This window comes from Brassica rapa, chromosome A01 (assembly GCF_000309985.2).
Source record: "Brassica rapa cultivar Chiifu-401-42 chromosome A01, CAAS_Brap_v3.01, whole genome shotgun sequence".
Lineage (NCBI taxonomy): Eukaryota > Viridiplantae > Streptophyta > Magnoliopsida > Brassicales > Brassicaceae > Brassica > Brassica rapa.
In genome coordinates this window covers 26125647-26152103 of record NC_024795.2, presented here as the reverse complement: position 1 = coordinate 26152103, position 26457 = coordinate 26125647, and the positions used below count along the sequence as shown (strand labels likewise).

At 33.5% G+C, this 26457-nt stretch overlaps 5 protein-coding genes across 8 annotated transcripts; 4 read left to right on the top strand and 1 right to left on the bottom strand.

Annotated features, from left to right (window-relative positions):
* Window positions 1-934: 934 nt before the first annotated feature.
* Window positions 935-13717, bottom strand: LOC103849716. The gene is made up of 2 exons (XM_009126431.3): window positions 13225-13717; window positions 935-3096 (listed from the first exon to the last, which is right to left on the bottom strand). The coding sequence occupies exon 2, from the start codon at window positions 1668-1670 to the stop codon at window positions 1062-1064; it is 609 nt and encodes a 202-aa protein (XP_009124679.1). The 5' UTR covers window positions 1671-3096; window positions 13225-13717; the 3' UTR covers window positions 935-1061.
* On the top strand, window positions 3078-4375 carry LOC103849782 (30S ribosomal protein S10, chloroplastic; the record flags this gene model as incomplete). Its single annotated transcript, XM_033276534.1, is given in 5 exon segments — window positions 3078-3205; window positions 3207-3354; window positions 3452-3490; window positions 3679-4017; window positions 4150-4375. Coding segments are annotated over 4 exon segments (627 nt in total), but the record flags the coding sequence as incomplete, so codon positions are not given.
* Window positions 4610-10733, top strand: LOC103849717 (ABC transporter C family member 6). Its single transcript, XM_009126432.3, has 7 exons — window positions 4610-7212; window positions 7736-7822; window positions 7911-8525; window positions 8601-8765; window positions 9195-9489; window positions 9574-10398; window positions 10480-10733. Exons 1-7 carry the CDS (start codon window positions 4840-4842, stop codon window positions 10596-10598), a joined length of 4479 nt encoding a protein of 1492 aa, XP_009124680.2. The 5' UTR covers window positions 4610-4839; the 3' UTR covers window positions 10599-10733.
* On the top strand, window positions 13568-17479 carry LOC108870588. The gene is given in 2 exon segments (XM_033276532.1): window positions 13568-13603; window positions 14067-17479. Coding segments are annotated over 2 exon segments (513 nt in total). The 3' UTR covers window positions 14544-17479.
* A 200-nt stretch (window positions 17480-17679) lies between these two features.
* LOC103849718 (two-component response regulator-like APRR1) lies at window positions 17680-24835 on the top strand. 4 transcript variants are annotated; one of them, XM_009126436.3, is made up of 4 exons: window positions 17680-18258; window positions 18337-18468; window positions 18562-18726; window positions 18826-24835. In XM_009126436.3, the coding sequence occupies exons 1-4, from the start codon at window positions 17917-17919 to the stop codon at window positions 18934-18936; spliced, it is 750 nt and encodes a 249-aa protein (XP_009124684.1). In that variant the 5' UTR covers window positions 17680-17916; the 3' UTR covers window positions 18937-24835. The 4 variants fall into 4 exon arrangements, with proteins under 4 accessions (XP_009124684.1, XP_009124682.1, XP_009124683.1 ...); XM_009126434.3 differs by having other exon boundaries at window positions 18823-24835; XM_009126435.3 differs by having other exon boundaries at window positions 18334-18468.
* Window positions 24836-26457: the final 1622 nt, after the last annotated feature.

Genomic DNA, 26457 nt, shown 5'->3' with positions numbered 1-26457 from the left:
TCCAAAAATCTTGTTATTTATTTGGATTATGATAATTTCCAGGTTGGTCTCAAATTAAATACTTACTTTTATTTTGTAATTTCTATATTAATATAACTAATAAAATAAATAACAAGATATTTGGAAATATTTCAAATACTTATCTGCATCACATTGTTATTTAAGCTACTGATCTTGCTTGACACGACCTTGATAAGTATATCATCAATTCCTTTGCTGTGAGAGTCAGATTTGGTTATGAAGAGCATATCTCAATGCTTAATGTCACTGAAGTAGTGGCGGATGAAGATAAGGCAAAAGAAGTTGAAGGCTTGAAGCTTTTACAAATTGATGGAACTTGTTCTACTATAATCATGATTGAAACACAAAATCGATATAAACTTTTGGACATGAATGCACGAACATTAAGTCAGCCAGACAGCCACTTCTCTGTGTTGTCTTCATAAGTGTTTGGATATTCAGGAATGTAATAATAGCCATCGGCCGTTTATACCTTACAAAAACCGAAATAAATAAAATTTAAACTGCTCTTTCTTTTACATCAAGGGGACTCCATGAAAGTTATTTACTAGACTATTGTTTATTAGTTTGGTCGAGCCTAAGCTTTAATGGGCCGGGCCCATGTAATTAATACGAGGAAAATGAATCTTCTTCTAACCTTTAAAGTTTAAACCCCCAATTTCTCTGATTTTTCTCCAATGGGAAAGCTGCATAATTACCTTTACATCCCTATCCTTATTGATCTTCTTCTGGGGGATGAAGATAAGGAAAAGGAATTTCTATGTGTAATAAATAATCTGATGAAACTTTGTTATATGAAAAAATCTTGAGCTTTTCATTGCATCTAATCTCTCTCTTGTTCTAAGACATTTCTTGTTTTTCCTTAATGTTTTTTTTTTGCTTCATTAATAAGTTGAAAAATAACAAAACTGTGTTGCATAAACAAAATGACGAGGTTAACTCTTTATTATCTCTAAAAAAAAACATTAAAACTTGCAGAAACAAGAGACTTTCTGCTGAATAGTACTGCAAAGTATAACAAAAGAGAAAAACAGAAGAATCTAATCGCAGAGAATGAGCCTAATCATAGCAAGAACCAAACATGAAACAGAGAAGAAGAAGAGCGTCACGAAATCTCTCGCGGACCATTTCTTCACAACCTTCGACTCAACCCTCAAGCTCTTCGCCCTACGAAGAGCATCCACTTCCTTGAGCAAATCAAACTCTAACCCTTTCTTCTTCAACTCCTCAACGCACTTCCTCAACAGCTTCGCGTCTTCTTTCTCCCTCTCCAGCAACTTCTCAAGATGCGACTCAACTTCAGACTTGTACCTCACGGCCCAGATGAGTCCGAGAGAAGAGACAAGGGAACAAAGAGAAGGGATCCATGATCTCTTACAGGCTGATAAAGAAGAGGAAGAGGAAGCGTGGAAGAGAAGGAGGAGAGAGATGGAGTGGAAGAGGAAGAAGAAGATGTAGAGCTGAGTGATCTCTCGTCGCACGGAGTCAATCTGAGACTCTTTGTGTGAGACGCGGTTGAGGATGAGTTCTTCTTCTTTCAGCCATTGTTTCAGGAGAAGCTTGTGAGTCGGCGTGTCTGCGATTTGGTGAAGAGGGTGTCTCGTCTTTGACTCCATGATTGGTGGATTCGTGGTTTGATCTAAGGCCATGGAAGTGAGATAGAGAGAGGCGTTAAGAGTTGTAGTGTACAGAGGAAAGATGCTGATTTGATTAATAAAGCGGCTCTTTCTTTAGTAACGGCTAGTTTTTTATTTATTTCAAATGTATTCGAAATTACGGATCTATCCTCTGGCTCTTAACGGTCATCAACAAAAACACGGCTCGGGTCGGCTCCCTCTCGCATTCACATGAATGGGATTGTGGCCCATGGGCCTATGGAACACTAAGCCGTAGGATGCCCACTAGCGGTTATTGCTAATCTCTAAGTTTATACATTAAATGGCCCATGATATACTACTAAGGTTGAATTTTTTTTTAACTATAACATAAACATCAATTCATGAGTGTCACCATTTTGAAGAAACAACACACGGCTCACGTTTTGTTGTGCTTAAATATTATTTAGCTCGTAACGCTTTCACTACATACATGTTACCAACAAACATAATGCACTCAGTGGAATCATACAAAAAAAAACTTGTATTCTCTCCTAACGTTACAAAGTCAAAACAGCTCTAATGGACTTGTCCGATTGGTAAGAAATATGGCTATAGAGAATTTCGCTTTAAAAACAATTATTATTATTTTAAAAAGTTTAAAACTTGATTGACATCAAAAACTTTAGGAGCTGTGACTGTTATAATATATAATTTCACATTCATTTCCACAATATATTACTTATTTCTTTCTATTTACATTATATTTATCGGTCAAAATTTAGCAACAAATACGTTTTATTTTTTATTATAACCAACATTTTATTTTTATTATTTTTAAATAAGATTATAATTTATCAAATAAAATATAAAATATTAAAATTTAACGGAGCCTAGTCTATATGTTGTTTGTAATCTCATCAAGAACACCTTCCATGTATTGTTTTAAACTGAGATCTTGTTCCATCGTATTTAGAAGTTCTTCCTTATTTATCGTTTGGATGTCATTCACATGATCTTCTACAAGATCAATAGCTAATCAATCGCAAACTTACGTTTGCAACTGATTTACGACTAATACACGTAGTCGCAAATCAACGAGTCGTAATCATCAATGAATTGTAATTTCCCTACTGAAATGGGACTACAGTACATTATCAGAGTTCAGTCGCAAAATTAGATTTCGCTTATGAATTACTTTGTTATTGCTACGTGTAGTCGGTTTTTAGTAGTAAAATTAACGGTCGTTAAGTAGTTGTAAAAAAAATTTGCAATAATTATTTATTAAATAAGTATAAATTATATTAAATTAAAGATGTAGATACATATATATATTTATTATAAAATACAGAACTAAATACATGTGTATATATTATTCAAAACCACCACCAGGCGTGACTTTGACGACAGCGGCGAACAACTACCGGCTTACCAACACCACCACCGGCGTAACTTTGACCTCTGCTATCTCCAACACCACCTCTGCCGCATTGGTTGAGAGGAGGAAGAAGAAGAAGAAGAAAGATCGGTTCTTGGTTTGAGAATTCAATAGCGGTTTCTTCTGTAACTTCATTCATATTTCCCAAATCGAACCTCTTCGTCTTCTCCTACCAGACAGAAACTCTCTCTGCTTTCATTGTACACACTCCTTCTTCCTTTCTGTGTCTCCCTCTCGGATTCGTCGATTTGTTTGCATAAGACAATGCTCGGAACACATGTGTTGCAGAATCATTACCATGTCACGTAAGATAAAAGCTTGTCCCTTTATGTGTGTGTTTACTGTTTGTTCTGGTAAAGTTTACTCCTTTTTTTTTGTATCTGTGTGTGACTTTCAGGTTCCGAGCTCTTCCTCCATCAATGTAGACGCAGATAAGGTATCTTCCAGCTCACTACTAGAATGTTCGAATATGCAGATTTGTCAAAGTTGTTGTCTTTTTTTGGTTTACTACGCTCTTAAGTGCCTTAATAATTTTCAGACCAGAGTTATGTTTTCTATGGAGGTTTTTGTGGAGATTAATTGTTTTGTTTGGTTAAGTTAGATTTGTTTTTTTTTTGTAATCAGATGGCGCCGAAGCAGAAGATTAGGATCAAGCTTAGATCATACTGGGTGCCTCTCATTGAGGACTCATGCAAGCAGATACTTGACGCTGCGAGGAACACCAATGCCAAGACTATGAGTCCTTCTCCATTGCCGACCAAGAAGCGTATCTACTGTGTTCTCAAGTCTCCCCACGTTCACAAGGATGCAAGGTTTCACTTTGAGATCCGGACTCACCAGCGGATGATTGATATTCTCTACCCTACTGCTCAAACCATCGACTCCTTGATGCAGCTGGATCTTCCTGCTGGTGTTGATGTGGAGGTGAATCTCTGAAGATCAACCGTAACTTTCTTTACAGTGGTAACAAAAACAAAGCTTGTTCTGAAAAGAGCTCATACTAATGTGTGTGTAGTTAGTGAACTGAATACAAAATCTTCATCAAGCTATAATCTACCTCACAGTATCTTGATCCAAAGTGTTTCTTCCTCACAGGTGATGGGCACTTGCATTTCATGAACAGACTGTTTCAGATCAACCACACTGCTTAGAACTTGTAAGCCTTGTATTTTGAGATCCCCTGTAATGAATATTCTATGGTTCTTGTTCTTAAATGATGAACAAATCAGCAAGTAAGCAAGTTCAAAGGAATCCTTTTTTTGTATGTGTGTTTACTAATTGTTTTGCTGTCAACTGTTATAAATAAGTTCAATGTATTTTAGTGGAATCCTTATTTAAATATACAAGTATGAATAGAAAATCAGGAAAATGGAATCTTGAAAGCCACTTCATTAGTATGATTAATCTGCAAGTTTATCCACAAATTAACATGAAAAACAAAACATGTTAATTTGGCATAATGCATTTATATTCAGCTACGTCGTATATTTACCTTGGAGAATGTTAGAATCATGCATACAGCTATATGGTTATATTGAATTATAAATAGTCATACATACAATCAATAAGAACCTACATATATTTTTCTGTAACTGTCTTCTGTTTCTGTTGACACTTCTTGTAGAAAAAGTGGTTAGTTTTCATTTTGTTAGTATTATTAATCACAGGGAAGTTTCTGCGTAAGGTTAGGTTGTGTTTGCAGCGTCATGGGTCTATATATAATATTATTTGTGGCTCGTCTTGGTCTTCCAAAGTAGTATTATTTATTGACTCAGTGCTGGGAATATGAGTCAGTGGCCTATGAAAACATCCGTCCAGTCACAAAGAGGGATCATTTTGGTCAACTCTCTCCCTCATTCTCCGATGGAAAATCCTCTCGATTTTCTTCTCATTCAGCCCATGTACTTACCTTTGCTCTCCTTTTTCTTGAATCTGGTGCTTCTACTAATTCTTTTTGGTTCATGGGTATACAACAAGAAGGTAGCTTGTGAGAACAGTGATGACTTCATGGCTAAAAGGTCTACAAAGATGTCTTCAACGTTTAGTAAGCTGGTTGTTATGTGCTGTGTGTCGTTATCTGTATTTTATTCTGTGCTCTCGCTGCTGAGCTGCGTTCGCTGGCATTCAAATGTGTGGACTCTCTTTGACCTTCTGTTGGCTGCGCTGACTTGGGGTGCCATCTCCATGTACCTTCGTGGACTATACACTGATTCTCATGAGCAAAAGTTACCATATTTGCTTAGAGTCTGGTGGGTTCTATATGTCTTGCTTTCTTGCTACCGTCTTGTGGTAGACTTCGTTCTATACAAGAAGCAAGAACTGGTGTCAGTTCACATCGTAGTGTCTGACTTAGTGGGCGTTTGCGCTGGCTTGCTTCTCTGTTGTTCGTGCTTGTGGAAGCAAGGAGAAGGTGAGAGGAACAACCTCCTAGAAGAACCGTTATTGATTGAGAATGAAGTCTGTGATGATGAGGTAACTACACCTTTCTCAAAAGCTGGGTTTCTAAGCCTCGTGAGTTTCTCTTGGATGAGTCCTTTGGTCACCTTAGGAAACGAGAAAATCATAGACAGCAAGGACGTTCCTCAAGTTGACAGCAGTGACAGAGCTGAGAACCTCTTTCGAGTATTCAGGAGTAAGCTTGAATGGGACGATGGTGAGAGAAGGATCACCACGTTTAAGCTTGTCAAAGCACTCTTCCTCTCAGTATGGCGAGACATTCTCTTGTCATTCATCTTTGCTTTTGTCTCCACGATGTCTTGCTACGTTGCGCCGTATCTCATGGACAGTTTTGTTCAGTACCTGAACGGTCAAAGGCAATATAAACACCAAGGGTACGTTTTAGTGACGGTTTTCTTCGTCGCCAAGCTTGTGGAATGCCAAACCCGGAGGCATTGGTACTTCAGGGGAGGCAAAGCTGGACTTGGGATGAAAGCTGTCCTGGTCTCAATGATCTACGAGAAGGGCTTGACCCTTCCATGTCATTCAAAGCAAGGACAAGGACAAACTAGTGGCGAGATTATAAACCTCATGGCGGTAGATGCTGACAGGCTAGATGCTTTCACTTGGTTTATGCATGATCCGTGGATACTTGTTCTACAAGTTAGTTTGGCGTTATGGATCTTGTACAATAGCCTCGGACACGGATCAGTTGCAGCTTTCCCGGCCTTTATTTTAGTTATGCTTGCAAACTATCCCTTTGCGAAGCTGGAAGATAAGTTCCAGAGCAATCTGATGAAGTCCAAAGACAACAGGATGAAGAAAACATCGGAGGTGTTACTGAACATGAGGATTCTCAAGCTTCAGGGGTGGGAGATGAAGTTCCTTTCCAAGATTCTTGACCTTAGACACGTCGAAGCAGGCTGGCTCAAGAAGTTTGTGTATAACTCAGCCGCTATGAGCTCTGTTCTGTTGACCGCGCCTTCTTTCATATCCGCAACAGCTTTTGGCGCTTGTGTGTTGCTCAAGATTCCTCTTGAATCAGGGAAGATACTGGCGGCCCTTGCGATTTTCCAGATTCTGCAGAGTCCAATCTACAAACTTCCTGAGACCATCTCGATGTTTGTTCAGGTTAAGGTGTCTCTCGCCAGGATTGCATCTTTTCTCTGTCTGGATGATTTGCGGAATGATGTTGTGGAGAGACTTACTTATTCAGAGATGGCTCTTGAAGTTAGAAATGGTTGTTTCTCTTGGGATGACTCTTCCTCAATCCCAACATTGAGAGAAGTGAGTTTTGAAGTGTCTCAAGGGATGAATGTAGCTGTTTGTGGTACCGTTGGCTCGGGTAAATCAAGCTTACTCTCATCCATACTAGGCGAAGTCCCCAAAATATCTGGAACCGTTAAGGTTTATGGAAGAAAGGCATACGTTGCACAGTCTCCTTGGATCCAAAGCGGCAAGGTGGAGGATAATATTCTGTTTGGTAAGCCAATGGAAAGAGATTGGTACGAGAGAGTGCTTGAAGCATGCTGTTTGAACAAGGACTTGGAGTTGCTTCCGTTCCATGACCAGACGGTGGTTGGGGAAAGGGGTATCAATCTAAGCGGTGGACAGAAGCAGCGTATACAAATCGCTCGCGCTCTCTACCAAAACGCAGATATTTATTTGTTTGACGACCCTTTTAGTGCAGTAGACGCTCATACAGGATCACATCTCTTCAAGGTAATACAACTTTTCCTTTTGTTTCCACTCTTCCCATCACCTTTGTGCTGTGTTGTGTGCTTTAGGCCTACGGCTATTATCCGAACCGAACATTTATTCGGTTCAGTTCAGTAACTTAATATGGCTTTCAGTTCGGTTTAATAACCGGTTAGTTTGATTTTCTAGAAAAAAATGCCAAGCCATAGTATGAACCGAAAGTCCATAGTATAATCCATAGTATAGTCCATAGTAAAAATTGTCAAGCCATAGTATAATCCATTGGCTGCCATACTAATCTTAACCAAAAGTTTGAACCGAACTAACCGAAATCCGAACCAAATAACCGAATTTAACCAAAATTTTTCAAAATTTATTCAATTTAAACCGAAATTTTAACTGAAAATTAAAAACTTTGGTTGAAAATTTTGAAACCGAACCATACCGAATTTTTTTCCGGTTCACTTCGACCGGAACTAACCGAATTTCAAACTAACCGAAGAAACCGAATCTGCGGGCCTATTGTGCTTATTGTTCTTTGTAACAGGAAGTCATTTTGGGGATTCTGAAAGACAAGACAGTCATATACGTCACTCATCAAGTTGAATTTCTGCCTGAAGCTGATCTTATACTGGTTTGTGACTTGTTTGCTCTCTACTATCTAGCATGTGCATCATGTTACTTACTATATAGTTTTGAAATCAAATAATAATTTTTGGTAGGTTATGAAAGAAGGAAAGATAACTCAAGCAGGGAGATACAATGAAATTCTCGATTCAGGAACAGACTTCATGGAGCTTGTGGGAGCTCACACTGACGCCTTAGCAACTGTTGATACATATGAACAAGGCTGTGATTCATCAGAATCAACTACAAACAAAGAAAAAGAAGCACCCAGGGATGAAGAAAAGCTAGAGAAAGATTCGGGTAAGCCAAGAGGTGGACAACTAGTCCAACAAGAGGAAAGGGAGAAGGGGAAAGTTGGGTTCACTGTATACAAAAAATACATGGCACTAGCATACGGAGGAGCAGTGATTCCTATTATATTGCTGGTACAGATTCTCTTCCAGGTTCTAGACATTGGGAGCAACTACTGGATGACATGGGTGACTCCTGTTTCCAAGGATGTTGAACCTTGGGTGAGCGGGTTTACGTTGATTCTAGTCTATGTCGTTCTAGCCATCGCGAGCTCCTTGTGCATACTCGTCAGAACATTGTTGGTATCGATGACTGGTTTCAAGATGGCTACTGAACTCTTCACACAAATGCATCTCCGCGTTTTTCGTGCTTCCATGTCTTTCTTTGATGTCACACCAATGGGAAGAATCTTGAATAGAGTAAGTATCTCCAAAAAAAACATATTCCAAACAAATTCATTTATCTAATTAGTCTGTTTTCAATCTTTGTTTTAGGCTTCTACAGACCAAAGTGTAGTGGACCTGAGTTTACCGGGTCAATTTGCATATGTTGCTGTTGTTGCTATTAACATTTTGGGGATAATGGGAGTGATGATACATGTGGCTTGGCAGGTCCTTATCATCTTCATCCCTGTCGTCGCTGCAAGTTCCTGGTACCGGGTATTGTCCATAATCTTGAACTAGGCAAGGGCGTTTGGTTTTTGGTTCTTTCGATTTTCGGTTTTTAACGGTTCTAGAGATGGAACCGTTTTAAGGTAGTTTGGTTTATAAGTAATATCTTAAAAATATTTGGTAATTTTAAAACTAAAAATAATTAATATTTTTAGGTATATAATTGCATTTTGAATTTTCGGATACCCATTTAGTTTTGTTTCTGTTTTTCGGTTCATAATATGAACCAGTGGTTATTTGTGAACTTTGGGTTTGTTTTTCAGTTTAATTCCGGTTTGATTTTCGGTTCTCGGTTTATATGCCCAGGCCTATCCTCAACGTCCTAAAATGTTTAGCTTCTTACTTACTGATATGAAACATACTAAGGTTCTTGTGTGGTTCTCACTCTTACTTACTTAATGGTATCTATCCACGCAGCAATATTACATATCTGCGGCTAGGGAACTCGCGAGACTAGCTGGAATAAGCAGATCGCCTTTGGTGCATCATTTTTCAGAAACACTCTCAGGGGTAACAACTATCAGAAGCTTTGATCAAGAACCGAGGTTCCTTAGTGACATTATGAAACTCAGCGATTGTCTTTCTCGGCTGGCGTTTCATTCAACTGGTGCAACGGAATGGCTCTGCTTCCGCCTTGAACTCTTAGCCACTATCGCATTTGCGCTATCACTTGTTATCGTTGTTTCTGCTCCTGATGGGACAGTTAATCCAAGTAAGTCACTACACTAGTGACTTCTTTTGTTTTGGTTTCAGATTCACAAACTGAGAATCTTCTTCCTCTGGTCTCTTCTTATAGGCTTTGCAGGATTGGCTATTACATATGCACTCAATCTAAACAACCTGCAATCAAACTTGGTATGGACGCTTTGTGAGCTCGAGAACAAAATGATATCCGTGGAGAGAATGCTTCAGTACATAGACATCCCTAGCGAACCGTCTCTGGTGATTGAATCAACTCGGCCTGAGAAGTCATGGCCTTCTCACGGAGAGATTACCATTAGTAATCTCCAGGTGCGGTATGGACCGCATTTGCCTATGGTCCTGCATGGACTGACGTGTACTTTCCCTGGAGGTTTAAAAACAGGAATCGTTGGAAGAACAGGATGTGGCAAGTCCACTCTGATTCAAACCCTTTTCAGGATTGTGGAGCCAACGGCCGGAGAGATCAGAATCGATGGGATAGATATCTTGACCATTGGGTTGCATGACTTGCGTTCTAGACTGAGTATCATACCTCAAGATCCGACCATGTTTGAAGGCACGGTTCGTAGCAACTTGGACCCTCTTGAGGAATACAGTGATGACCAAATCTGGGAGGCGCTCGACAAGTGTCAGCTCGGGGTTGAAGTGAGGAAGAAAGAGCTGAAACTAGATTCTCCTGTTAGCGAGAATGGACAGAACTGGAGTGTTGGTCAGAGACAGCTGGTGTGCCTGGGAAGAGTCTTGCTCAAGAGTAGCAAAGTGTTGGTTCTTGATGAAGCCACTGCTTCTGTAGATACTGCGACTGATAATCTGATACAGGAGACTCTGAGGCAACACTTTGCGGATTGTACGGTGATAACAATCGCACACAGGATATCATCTGTTATAGACAGCGATATGGTCTTGCTCCTAGACCAAGGTCCTGAACTCTCATGATTCATCATCATACACTTGTACTATGAAGATTTGTATTAATGTTTTCTCTGTCTCCTAAGTGCAGGGCTTATCAAGGAACATGATTCACCGGCGAGATTGCTTGAAGACAAGTCTTCTTCGTTCTCAAAGCTTGTGGCAGAGTATACAACGAGTTCGGAATCCAAATTCAGCAGCAGCTGTTAGTTAGAATCAAAAGATTCCCTAATAATGGGACAAATGTTAAAGCTAAACAAGTTTATATCCAAACATGTACTGAAAATTTTAAACCAATGTTGGACTTTCACATGGCTATGAATATACATGGCTCTATCTTCTATCTTGAGCCGGTAAAATGATTAGATTGTGAACTTGGTGGTGGTGGTATCTTTAATCACTGGCCATAAATTAATAATGTTATATTATCATAAAAAGCATAGGTTATATTGATATTTACGAGATGATAGCGTGAGACAAAGAAATGAAGAAGAATAGCCGTTGACTGACCAAAACAGAGACTTACTACTTTACTTGCAGCCCAATCTTCTTTTATTCTTGGATTTTTAACGTGAAAACCCTCAACTAAATTTATTTTGAATAAAAACCCTCAAACTAAGTATTTAATGGAAAAGTCCTAAACTAACTTTATTTAATGAATTAAACTTTAACATATCAAAATTATTATTATTACCAGTAGATTTTTAGTTTAGGAGTTTTTACATTAAGTAAACATAGTTAAGGGGTTTTACAAATAAAAATCTAAAAAACAAAAAAAAATCAAACTTTTATAATATTATTTAAAAATTAATAACTTAAAATTTTTAAAATTAGCATTTTTAAATTTTTTTTGCAAACATATGAGTTTGATGTGTTTTTAACATCAATATTATATATGTAAAAACCCAGAAAATATAATAAAAATTATCTAAAGGTTTACTGTAATAAAATTACTAAAAGATTAAAAATGTAAAAACAATAAAATATAATAAAAATTAGATCTAATATAATAAAAATTAGATCTTATTTAATAAAAATGTAATAACAAATCTTTAGATAATTTTTATTATATTTTCTGGGTATTTACATTTTTAATTTATACATATATAATGTTGATGTTAAAAGACACATCAAACTCATATATTTACAAAAAAATTAAAAATGCTAATTTTGAAAATTTAAGTTATTAATTTTTAGATAATATTATAAAATTTTAATTTTTTTTTTATTTTCGAACTTTTAGTGATAAAACTCCTCAACTATGTTTACTTAATGTAGAAATCCCTATAGGGTTGTTCGTTTGGTTGCCGCTGGTACTGGCGGCAGCGGCAGCGTCAACATTCTGCGTCAACTCTTGTTCGTTTCGTTGACGCAGGAAGCTGCGTCTGACGCCGCGTCTGAACGCCGCGTCCTGCGGCTGACGCCGATAAAACCTGCGGTCGCGATATAGTATGCGGCAGCGTCAGCGGCAGCGGCAGCGTCTGCGAAACGAACAACAACTGTTTTCATTGACGCTGCCGCCGCCGCTGCCGCCGAAACCTGCGGCAACCAAACGAACAGGGTATATATTAAAAATTTACTAGTAGCAATGGTAATTATGGCCTGATAGAGTTTAATTTATTAAATAAAGTTAGTTTGAAGATTTTTTTGTTAAATACTTAATTTGGGGATTTTTAACCAAAACAAACTTAGTTGATGAGTTTTAACGTTAAAAATCCTTATTCTTTCATTTACCAAAAAATCTGAATCCCAAAGTTATGATAATTTTAGTTGTCGGACTATGTGTAGTGAGAGTAATAAAGTCACGAATATTTTTTAAGATATATATGTATATCTCCAAGACTATATTTGAGAAGTAATTTGTATATGTGTCATCACTACATTAACTTTCACAAAAAAAATGATAGACATGGCTTAAAAGAAATATGACATGGCATAAATCTAATTGTGACATGTAAAATTTACTATATCTAGATTTATGTTTTTGGTAAGATTTATTAAATATAATAATGATGATTTTCTATATACGGATTTATATTTTTAGAAAAGTTTCATAATATAGTAATAACTAATAAATTTTATATCAAAAATATTTTTTATCAGTAAATATTCATTTTGGTAAGATTTTATGATACCTAATAACTTTTTTATATCTATTAAAATAATATGTTTTTATTTATAAATAATAATTACGAATATTAAAATTTTACATCAATATATGAATCATATTTTTATTATTAAAATAAGTGTAGTTTAAAATATATTTATCAATGTATATAAGTTATTTTTATTTAATGTATATATTATTAGAAATAATTTATATATTTACAAATAGACATATTTAAAAATGGTAATTAAATAAAGAATAATATAATAAAGTAACTTTATAAATTTCAATTATTTTTATCAAAAGTTAAATAATGCAAAATTAAAAGGTCAAAGTATACTTGAATAAATCAAACTAAAAACAATTATATTATGGTTTTATTTTTTAAACTAATAAAAGTAAAATATAAAAATATTTTTTTTTTTATATATAGCATTTTTAAATATTTTATATCTGCGCATGGCGCAGGAGAACTACTAGTATATATATATTGTGAGGCTCACATGATTTTTGATTTTTCAACATTTTGAATTGACTAAGTGAAAGATTTATAAAAAGATCCGTGAAAAGCAAGTAAAGAAAGAAGCATATGTATCCTCTCCTCTGTGGGGTTTGAGAGAGAGAGAGAGAGAGAGAGAGTACCATTTTCTCTACCTTCTTGGCCGTGCTCTTCAAACATACTGTGTCTACATCAAACTCACTTCACTCTCGTTCTATCTCCAACACCACCTCTGCCGCATCCTCTTCTTCCTCTGTTATCTCCAACACCACCGCTGCCGCTTTCCTATCCACCTCCTTCGCCTCCTTCACCGTCGACACCGTCATGTCTCCACCTCTCATGCCGTTTACCCATACCTCCACCTCTCATACCCGGTTCTTCCTTCTCTGGTTCCCTTTCAGTCCTTCGTTTCCTCAACCTGAGCCAAGTTCTAAGCCACACAGAAGAGAGAATAATTAGAAAATAATTAATTTGTAGATCTAAAAATGTAGAAGAATTGTACAAGACGATTTACTGAATTAGTGGAGGAGAGGAAACAAACGGAAAAGGAGGAGCATAAGAGTTGTCAGTGTTATGAAATATTTGGAGAATAATCAAAAGTTGAAGAAGGTAAGAGAAGAAGACAAAAACAAAAGTTTTGTATATCTAAAAATGAACAAAATACAAAAAATTAGTCATCCACGTTTTTGTAAAAAAAATAAAGAAAAAATTACTTTAAAACCGTAAAAAGTAGCTGTTAAAAATAATTAAAAAAGTGTTTTCTTAAAAAATACTCCCTCCGTTTTTTATTATAAGTCGTTTTAGAGAAACTTTTTTGTTCCAAATTATATGTCGTTTTCGGTTTTCTATGTAAAATTTATTAATAATTAATGTTGTATGACCAATAGTAATATATCTTCTATTTTTCTATTGGTTGAATTGTGGTTAGGTAAATAATTAATGATGTTTTTGTTTAGAAAATATAAGAAATTAATGGTTTTCTTAATCTACGTGCATAGCTGTAAAACGACTTATATTAAAAAACGGAGGGAGTAACTTTTAAGATTTTACAGATTTCTAAAACCCCAAAAAGTTGATTGGCAATTTTTTTGGCTTTCATGGCTTTACACAACCACAAAGCCTCAACATCCTAAAAAAAAGATGACTTCTTCTCTTATAGCAAATTCTCATCATCACCACACTTGTAACAGTATACGTGATCTCCAGAGCAAACGAAGAGCTAATGATGCAACAATGCGTCAACCCTCACCCTCACCAACAGCACTTCCAGTTTTGCGTTGAAGCACCACCGGAATCCAAGGCTGCAGCCGCGTTGAGACAGTGTGGTTTGGGTTATGCGACGAAGCGTGGCGTGAGAGAAACCGACGCTTACTTGATAGCTAGAGACTATGACAAGGCTGCGTATGACGTCAGCATGACGGTGGAGGCTCCTCTAGTTTCGTGCCTCGTCAGTCTCATGACACTTGAATTCAATATGCCCTCAAGTTACCATACGGAGGTTTACTTGGCGTCGACTCAAGCTTTGCTCAAGATCATTGATCGCTTCTAGATAGTTTTTATATTTGTCGACAAGTCATTGTCTTATCTAGAGTTATCATCAATGTCTAGTTAATTATGTCTAGGCTCTCAAAATTTACATCGAACTTTGCTTCTTCCGTTTATTTTAATCATTTCACGATTGAATGAAAAATAGTAAGAAAACTTATTCTTTCACTTTAAACATCTCTATCAGAGTTTACAAAAGAAAAAAAAAATCTCTATCAGAAAAGAAGATATAATCAACAAACTCTTTTATCAAATTTTAATTTTCTAACAAAACTCATTCTATATTATTTTCCACTTGAACATGAAACTAACTCAGGACTCATGGAGCGGATAATTTCTTGCATTTTTGTGAATTGTTCATATTACATAGTAGTATTGTAGTTGAAATGGTTCATGATCATGTTGCTAATTATTCTGATTCAAAGTCAAACCTGATATTACATTTTTAGATTAGAGAACCAAATAACAATTCTTTTTATTTTGAGAAAACCAAATAATAAATCACATTCTCTCTTTGTCCTTGATTTTTGTCTCTCTTTCTGGTTCAACTTCTTTTAGAACTATGAGAAATGAACAGAAACTTGGTATTCTATTTTCTAGGAATAAAGAAAGATAATGCTAGGGCGGCAACTCGAACCCGGTAATATGTAGAACAAAATCAGAATATATCTATACAGTAAATACCAGTTTTCTTTATATTTATATTTATTTTTATCTTTATATTTATTTCTGGCGGCATAAACAATAGAAAATGCAACTAGCTCTGACAAGGATACTCTTCAAAAGTGGATTGAATTTTATGTAAAATGAGAACCAACTTTCATGCCTCTTTTTTTTTCTTCAAGGGAACAGCTACATATATGAGATTCACTTCTCAGGCAACATGCACCAGCAACAATAGCCAAACACAAATTGCACAAATTCACTTTGAGCTTTTTTTCTCATTGAATTCTTTCATTTATATTTCTTTCGGAATTTCCCTGAAAATGTTCTTTCTTTTGTTTCGACAACAATATATATATATATATATATATAAAGAAATCTGAAATTTTGGGACAGTTTATAATACATTTAAAAAGATTTACTGTCTATATCAGTTTTATTTTGTAGAATAATGAATGGTTATTTTCAGTGTATGATAGTTAAAGGTAGGAATCTTTTCAGATAACAAAGATCGAACTAAGATATCAGTTTCTCTTTAATTTAACAGAACACATGGAAGCAAGATTTCCAGGAACCACTTTCTGAGTTTGAACTTTGAATGAAAAGCCAAAAAAAAAGAATTATATATAAAAATAATAAAAAAGGTATTGATCCTTTGAAGAAAAACACGACGCAGAATTTCTGATATTGAGAATTAACTATTCTTGTGATTGTTGAGTGTTTTTAGGGCATATATAATCGAATCAACAAATAGGAAGATAGTAGATAAGTTTGAAGTAGGTCATATCCTATTTCTATACATGTATGCAAAGCAATTTGTTAAAATCAATATCCATGTTATTTTTACTACAATAGATGGCATATAACTGACATCTTATAAAGTTACAAAAAAAACTGACATCTTATAAGATGCAGTTTTAAATATTTAGGATATCTTCTTTTTTCTCATAAAATATTTTATTGTCTATTCCACGAGACTAGTTTGAAATTAAGAAGATCACGGAAATAGAATCCAATATTGTGAAGTTGTACAACTTCACATGTAACAAGACAAAGTAAGGAAAAACATGTCATACTTTAATCTTTGTATGCATATTCAGTCATGTCATGACCCATCCATCATCTTTCTTCGAATCTTTCATCTCATTGAACAAGTTTGGAGGCGGTCCTCCGTGTTTTATAATAATCCTTATAATCTCATCCATATGCCTTATTTGATTTTTGGCAGTCTCAACTTTTTTCTTATTCTTAAAAACTAAAGAACACGACATGATTGGTAGTAGGTTTGTTGAAGGTTGAAGGATTATATGATTCTAGTCCTTCAATGTTAAACTGCAAAAAATGGGCTTCGGGAAGTAGTCATGATCTCCCCCCATTATTTAAAGAATCGATATGCGACTAAGTTTTAGATAGAACTTGCATAATCAAGATAATAAGAGCATGCATGGTTTTCATGCAATAGCACTATCATTATGTAACCGGAGTATATCAACTGAACCGTGGAAAGAAAGGGTGAGTTAAGTCACAAATCTAAGTTTGTTGTCAATTTTGTAAATAAATTATTCAGTTAAAGAATATATAAGAAGGGTGTCTTCTGAAGTCGTGGGGCTATTTTGTAGTTGGAGTAAGCAATAATTTAAATGGGTGCAAAATATTGGAATTGAACATGTGTTAAGATTCTGGGGCTAGGGGTAGGGTTTCTCTTTACGTAGTTTTCATAGCGTGTGTGTTTGTGTACGGCCATTGCTATAACGCGAAAACATTATTCTCATTTTATAAATTCTTCTTTTTCTGTTTTATGAGAAAAAGACGAGACAAGAACATTGGCAGCTGGGACAATTGGTGTGGCTTAAATTAGATAACTAATATATTCAGCTGTGCTCCATTATCAAACGAATCACCATTCTACATATGCATTTACTGTATCAGTAGAATTAATCTATATTAGTTTGAATTTTCATATTATAGACTTATAGTTGTTGCATCATTACCAATCTGTCACACACCTTCCAATCAAATAAGCATCCGGAAAAGAAAACAAATATATATATTTAAAGCAATGCACATCGTAATTTTTAGAATCATGCATGAGAAACAAAACACAATCTTTACGGTTAAAAAAAAAAACATGTTGTCGTTAAAGATGTTGAAGTTTATAAAGAAAATATTATTAACAAGTAAGGATATATAAAAGAGAGAAAGTTTTTTTTTTGAAAAGAATAAAAAAGAGAAAGACAGGTCGATCGGTCAATGAATTTAGAAATGAAATTGAAAAATGCGAAAATAGAAACAGTTAAAACATAAAAAAGAAAACTTTCAAAAAAATCATAAAAAGGAAGAATGAGCAGGTAATAATCAAGATGTCAAGGTAAGAAAATTAATGAATAAAAAGAGGATTTTCATTAATTTTGATACGGGTTCATAGTGGAGAGCTTTTCTAATATAGGTTCATAATAAATAGTTTTTTATATTATTTCTTTTTTGGGGAACTGTGTAAACCCCCCCTCTTAATACTCTAATGCAGATGCTTTAAGAAGTTATTAACAGAGCAGAGTCTCACTAAATAACTGTAAGTTTGGTGTGTTCGGTCAGCCTGCCCGAACAATAACTTGTAACATCCCACACGAACTCATCTCTCTATATATAAACATACTTGCACACATTGTTATTTCCTCTCAAACAACCCTAAACGAACAAAAGCTTGTCCTCTCATCATGGCATCATCTCTTCCTCAGTTCTACTCCGATTTCACATTTTCAGGTGAGACTCCGTCGCAGTTTCACGGCTCGTCTTCATATCCTGACGTCTCAGCTCTATCCAATTACTTTGACGACGGCTACGGCTCCTTCAACCCATCTTCTAACCCGGAATCCATGTTTTTCCCGCAAGTTTTTGGGGTTTCTGACGTTTCTGTGCCGGATTACAACAATTACTACCAGAAAGTGGGTGTGAATGTGAATGGCGCACAATACTTTCATGTTGGGGATCAAGAGTGCTACGGCTATTCACCGGAGATCAAGCCCTTGTTCCATCCGTCCACTGGAGAGAAATCCTGGGTAAATATGAACGTTTCCACATAGTAAATATTATTATCTTACAATGATATTATTAAATAAAATATTTGTATGAAGCAGGGAAATAGTGAAGGAGGGATACAAGCTGAGCCGAACATAAAAGTGGGACGCTATTCGGTTGAAGAACGTAAAGACAGAATCATGAGGTACTTGAAGAAAAAGAACCAACGCAACTTCAATAAGACTATCAAGGTACGTATACACACTCGCTATTATTTAGTAAATTAATGTTATGAATTATGAAAGAGCTAGAGTTTTAACAAGTATAGTATAATATATATGCAGTATGTGTGTCGTAAAACCCTAGCTGATCGGCGTGTTCGTGTTCGAGGACGGTTTGCTAGAAACAATGACACAAGTGAGCAACAATCTCACATGTCTAAGAATCACAACAACCATTCTGAAAAAGACGAAGATATGCTTTCTGGATCAGACGACTATCTAATCCAGGTATTATAAATTCATATTATTATTCCAGAATAGTATAGTTTTATTTACAATTGTCAGTTTTTAAATTAATCAACCTATATTGCATCCCATTTTTAGCAGATGGAAACCGACGATGGATGGCTTCAAGAGGCAATGTCTAATCTGATTTCATTTCCTTGTGAATTGAATGCTCCTGGAGATGCTCATCATCCAAACACATGGAGCTTCTGATCCTATACTACCTCTCTCTCTTTACTGCTGAATCAGTTAATTAATGTCGCTTGGTATAAAATTTGATCGATTAGTTCAGTTTCATTATAATTAAGCAGGTTAGTTATTTTATGATATATTTGTTATCATAATATACTTAATTATTCATGGGGTTAATGAACATGAAGATTCTGCCTAGAATATAAATAAAAGAACTTCAATTGATCATCATATCCTTTGATTGTCACTTGGTCATCACATCTATGACGTGAGAATAATTTCCGCCAATAATGAACTCAATACAAGAGCAAATTGTTCCTTCCTGCTAATTAATTTATTAATGTCTTTAAAAAACTTTCAAGAAACTAAAGCTCTATTCAAAATCCAAAAAAAGAATGAGATGATTCTTTAAGGGAGGAGTTAAAAAGATTGCTGAGATTATTTACGGCAAGCAACACCCTTTTACGATTCGAATAAATTGGCGAGTCGATAAAAGATTAATTAACTAGTGGATTCATATGGAACCAATGTTTATTAAGGAATATATGATGTAATTTTAAGGGATCATAAGACGAATGACTTAACTTAATATAGCTTGTGGCCTTCTTTTCTTTCTTTTTCAATGCTTATATATGAATGGATATAAACGAATAATGCCGATTAATTGGTCGTAATAACAAAACACAGGAACATGATAAGTTGTACACCAAGTTCTTGCAACGATAGGTGGGGAGCTAGGGAATCCTGTCTACAAATTAAAGTTGATTGATAGGGTGCATAAATAGAGTGTAAACATAGAGAGAGAGTGGAGAGGAGAGACATGATATACGGAACCAAGTTCCAATCACCTTTTTAAGACATATAATTCTTGAAACAAACATATATAATAAGGCTTCAAAAAATCTGTAAAATATATTCTCTGAGCTTGTCCCCTTTATTTTCTGTTTTGACGAATATATGTGAAGTTGAAGGCTGAAGCCCTTCTCATCTATTCTTTTTATTTTTCCATTTTTCTTCTCAACACACTTCTAAATTCCGGTGATAGTTAGTTACCTAACCACAAAACTGATATATGTATATTTTAATTTGTTCCATTTACATCTTACTTATTAATATTATGTTGTTTAGAGTGATATAAAATTAACATGTTCTGTTAAGGCCTAAGACAGAAAACCAAAAGTCCAAAACATGATATTACAGAGATAGAATATATTATCATCTTTTTATTCATATTAATATCATATTTTAAATTCTACATAAATGTCTTATAGAATTTGTAATTATTCAACATAAATGTCTTATAGAATTTGTAATTATTCAACCACACAATCAATTATTGAAAAAAAATTAAACAAAAGATATACACCTCAATTTGTGCTCCCTTATTCTTATTTTATGCCTTAATTAATAAGAGTTCATACTAATCACTTCTCAAAACGGATTCAAACAAAAAGTCTTACAATGTTTAAAAATCATAGAAAAAATATATTGATATTACTGAAGTGAGTTGACTCTGTTTATTGACTTAGGTACACGCATATGACTCAAACTATCGCAGATGCTTAAGTCAAAACCATGATAGAAAGATCGCATCAAGTAATCATTAACTGTTATCCTCCCATTGTCAGTTTTCTTTCATACATCAAGAAAGATAATCAGTGTTTACCCATGTTTTCAATAATTTCGGTGAACTCCCACTACTCCAACTTTTTTTGTCTTCTATGTATTACTGGTCAACTTGAACAGAAAAAGGCAATAGGAGTTGATATTTTTTTTTTTAACAAGTGATAAGAAGCATTATTTTAATATAAGATAAATTCAGGTATTCACGCTGGTTAATTAAGCACTTAATCTGAAAACAATATGTAATAAATTATAATTTTCATATAGTATAATGTATTTTGAAGGAACTGCGCTTTGTTCAAAAAAAAAAAAAGGAACTGCGCTTTCACATGTTGGGATGCGTTGAAAATATTATATAGAAAATGCTTTATTTGTCCACTTCACTAAAAATGTTACAAAGATTCGGTGTTGGATTTTCCAAATTTCATAAAGCCTGTATTACCGTTACAGCAGTGAAGGTCGCTCTCTATGCATGCTGAAAACGAAAGCTACAATCAACAACTTACCCCTTCAATTGAAGAAAGAGCTGCTAATATGTCTAATTTCAAATCCTGGCCTCAGCTATATTATTTATGTTTTAATGCAATTTTGACATTCCCATATATATCTTGGAAAAAGATAGCAAATCAGGACAATTTTATTCCTATTTGGCTTTAAATATAAATTATATATAAGTCAACAATTTATGTTCTTTTGGTGCATTTTTAAGGACCAAACTTTCTATTTAATACATTCGTGTTTTGCAGCTAAATAAATTACAAGAGAAAGTGCAGCTCTTTTGGTAAGAAGGTTGGTCATTTTGTTGCTTGATTATTCTATTATGGATGAGGAGTTTGATTATGGGAATCATATAACATAGGATTATGCAGCTTATTAAAGTGGTGTTGCATCCAATAAAGAATATACAATGAGATCAACAGAGCCACGTGTTTTCTAATCATGCAGCAATTGAAAATGTTCGAAAAAATAAAACAAGTAAACAAACTGAGCATAGTTCGTGGGATTTTGGAAAAGATCATGCAACGATGGCCATAAGACAGGGTCCGACAGAATCTTTATAGAAAATTATCAGTTACTAGACTTGATGGGTTGACCTTTCCCACTGAGCTGGAAAAAACTGACCTAATCTCCGTTTATATGATTTTAAGTCACTTAAATATCCAATCATGACATCGATTAACAAAGTTCAAATCAGAAAGTGGGAAGCTAATCAAAATAAAGACGCCTTTAGGCTTCTTATTGCATGCAACTGTGTAACAATAGCGATCTTTGTTACCCAAATGCGAGGTTTCACTTCCATGGTCTCTTTCACAATTTTCTCTTCTTGACAAGACATCCCTCTCCCATCTCCTTTTCTCCACTAATTTCTTTTACACTTTAAAAAACACCTTGAAACAGTTAAAAGGTGATCCTGCACAATTTAGTTCAACATATAAAACTGTCTAGCTTTAACATTTTATAGGGGTTGAAACAATATTGCAAAACATTAGATTTTCAAAATTCATAATTTTTACTTATTTCTTAAAACAAAAACTAGATTTTGACCCGCGCTTAAGAAGCGCGGATATTTTTTTGCTAATCGTTACGCCAATATTAAATGAATTTATATCTATTTATTAGATATCTATAATATTTAAAAGTTGTTCTATTATTATTTTTCACTCCGATACAATGTTTTCACTGAGTTTTCATATCCAATTCAGACTTGTAGTCGAATCGATAGATCCAGTTATTCGTATAGAGTCAAGTTAGGATATAATAAAACGAATATGGTAAAAATACATTAAAATAAAAAAATCGTTATTAATGCAATGAAAAGAATATAAATTTGATTTTTGTTATAGATATTTTGATATATCAATATATATTTGGCTTGCATAAGAATTATTTTTTTGTATGTGAATCACGCTTTCAGTTTCGTTTCTTTGCTGGTTTTTTTGTAGTGTGTTTGGTTTCGATAGAGTTGATGGATAAAGGTTTCTGACAGTGTTTTGAAACCCGATCCGGACCCGCAGTTAAACAGGTAAATCTGGTGACCCAATATAAATGCGGTTAGGGTTTTGTGAAAAAGCCAAAATTTAAAAACCCACAAAACCCCTAAAAACCCACTAAAATCCAAAATCCGATACCGGTTAAACCACTGGTTGAACCAATAGATAACTTATACATTCTAATGTTTAAAATGTTTAATTTTTATTTTTTAGATTCTAAATTTCTAATTAAAAAGTTGAAGAAGAAGAACATGGCAAGCTTGATTATACATTCTTTGTTATTGACAATTTATTACAATGATGTTTTACTTTTGGTTTATTTTGGATTGAATTTTAGTTTATTATTCACATTTGACATAAATATTTATGAATTTAATGTTTTGATTTTTTTAGATGTCATAATTCTTAACTTGTTACATAATTTTTAAATATTCTAAACTATTTTTTGATATTTTGTATGTCAAATGAAACTAAAAATATGAAAAATTAGTTAATTATTTTTTAAATGATTTTAAACATAAAATATACATATCCAAACTATTATTTTATGTTTAAAAACATTTATAAAATATTGACTTTAGTTTGTATATTTTTATTTTCATAGTTAATATATTATTATATAATAAAATTAATTCATCAATTAATATCCGGTCGATCTAGTGACCCAATGACCCGGTAAGTCGTCCGGTTCAGTGTCCGGTCGATTTTCAAAACACTGGATTCTGAGGTAGTTTGTATTTATAATAGGAGAGGTTTATAGTCAATGTAGGTTAAAATAAGTTATGATAGAATATATTGTAATCAATGTAGATTATCAAAAATCTTGGTAAAAAATATAAGTAGGATCGATTAAATATTTTGATTGATAGAATTAAGGTAAATTATGTAATTGGCCGTACTAAATAAACTTGTAGAGGAAGTCATCAGAATTTTAAGTGTCATAGTTTGTTACGAACTTAAATTTTAAATTTTAAATTTGTGATTAGCAACAAAGCTTATCATTTAAAATTGTAAATTGAAGTCGATCTTTAAAAAAATGTGATTAGCAACGTTGGTAACAAAATTTTGTACAATGGTGATGTATTTGAAGTTAATTGTATATATTATGTAAATACTACCTGATGAACATTGTGGTATGTATTGTGTTTTAAGTTTTTTTATACACACATGATTGATATTTTAATAAGTGATATTGAATAATGTGTTCACATATACGATTTTTCACTCAGGAAGAGAAGACATGTAAAGACAGTGTGAAACATCCAAGAAGGTTTTTCATTTTAACAAACAGAAGTTGCACGATGGCAGGATAAAGATGTGATGAATAATGTGGTATTATCGTATAACCTATAGTGTCTTAGGTCTTTAATACAAATCATGTTTGAAGTGTAATTTTCGTATTAATTTAATAAGTATAATATGTTATAGGTTTAGAAATAGCTGGTGGGTCATATAACCGAAGTTAGTTTTGGTACAAACTGTTAGTTTCATAACTATAATATGTCACGGTTTAGAAATAGTGTGTGGCTCTTATAATTTATTTTGTTTTGGTACGATGGTTTACTAATCCATTAAACGGTTTAGAATTATAATAATGTAACCAGTCTGGTAGTTAGAGTAAAAAACGGACACATATATAAGGTTAAATATCTTGTCACATATTATTACATGTAGAAGGTAAGACCAAAAAAATAAAAATAAAAATAAATGGTCCAAAATGACTTTCATAGGTAGATTTATCAAAACTCCTTCCATTTTAATAGTATTGATTTTGTTGTATAATTGGTGGGATACTTTCTACAATCAAACATTGCAAAATTTGAATATCAAAGAAATAAAGCAAATTTTGACTTTGACTGATATGTAGTCCCGCCAAAGTCAAACTTTACACAAATGTTTTACACCAATCACAACACAATTAATATAAAAGCCGAACTTTGCTTTCATCCCAGAAAGACATCACTTTTTGAGTCTTACATCACTCAGTCATGGGAAATATCTGCTGCTGCTGCACCAAAGGAAGGGGAAGCAATGTTCCTCCGGCGACAGAAACAACTACTGTTCAACCACAATCACATTCACAGAGTCTAGTTAATAAATCTGTATCCACAGCTTCGAGGTCGTATCATTCGGCCCATTCTTCGCTGGCACCTCTGCCAGAGCGGTATCGTGACGGAGGAAGGTGAGATTAAGCATAATGTGATGAAGCAGTTGCTATTGGTGAATGTGACCATATATAAGCTGTAGAATATTTTATAATATTCAACTTTATAACATGTAATAATAATATGCAACTTTATGATCTTGCATATATTTATCCAATCCTTCTTCAATATATATATGTCCTCTCTTTAAATGCATTGCTTCTTATTTTCTTAGTAGACATAAAACAGCGACGAAGATAAGACAAAGTTAAAGGTTACATTCATCATCTCAGGCCGCTTAAACACAAGATTTGTTTTGAACTTAACTTTGACACTAGAGCTTGACTCGCACAACTGTGTGGGTGATTACTTTTATTTTTATACACATAATAATTTGTTTTACATGATTATTACAATATTTATCATATTATTAATTTTTTAATATAACATTTTGAAACACAACAATTTTATAGTTCAGATGCAGCAATTTAATTTATTTGTTTTAAATTTTCAGTGATAGCATATCTTAAATCATGTGATACAAAATTCAAAACTGAAAAACCTTATTGATTAAAAATCAAAAATTTAATTGAAAATTATCATATTAAATAAATATCGGAAGTTTAATAAAAAGTGTACATGAGATTAGTTATAGTTACAAAATTAATTAGATATTTAAAAAGTTTTTTTAGTTAAAATGAAATATACATTTTATTTTTAAATTAACACGAAATTAACTAAACATTTAAATTTTTTGTTTAAGTGAAAAATAAAATCTACATTTATTTTAAATAAAAACGAAATTAATTAAATATTAAAAATTTTATTTTAATGAAAAATGAAATATATATTATATTTTTAAAAAAATATGAAAAGATTTTTATTCAGATTACAATTTCAGAGAAAATGTAAGAATATCTATTTGATTTGTTTGTTTTAGAATAAGTCAAATATTTCAACTATTTATACAAAAAAATAATTTACAGAATTTTTTAAGCGTGGTCCAAATTAGAAAATCGCACATGAATTGAGTCATGACTTCTATTTTAATAGTATAGACTAGATTTTTACCCGTGCTTTGAAAGCGCGGGTTTATTTTTTTTTTTCAATTGACAAATATTTAGTAAATGTTATATTTTCATATATTTGTGTTTTATTTTATAAAAGACATAAACTTTTTATCTTTATTTATCGTATTTTATTTTAAGTGACTATTTATGTTTAAAAAATTAAACTTTATTTCTTTAATGAATTAAGTTGGTATAACTTTGATAAATTAATTTTATTATGTGGTTAATATTTTAATAAAAAAAATTATATACTTTTAATAAAGATTTATACTTTTCAATGAAAAAATTCAATTTTTTTATGAATGCTTAAATTATATTAATAAAAAAATAATAATTAAGAATAGTTGAAAAGAAATTATTTGAACTTGACTTCAATGGCCCAAAGAAAAAAAATGTGAGAATTGAATATGATTTCTTAATCGAACCAAATGGCCCAAGAGAGATCTGATGTGGGCTGGATCCGAAAAAATGACCTAATATAGATGTGTTATTAATATTACTTGATTGTTTTTAATGAAACATGCAATGTTAGTAAAGAAAATGACAGTTTAAGGTAAAAAAAGAACAATATGATACATACGAGAATTTGAATTTGAGAACATAGGCATCCGCCTGGGCTTCTAATTTAATTGAAACTGTTCGACGTTAATGGGCTTTTAGTTTTAGGTCCATAATAGATTAGCTACTTGATTGGGAAGATGTTAAGCTGAAGAG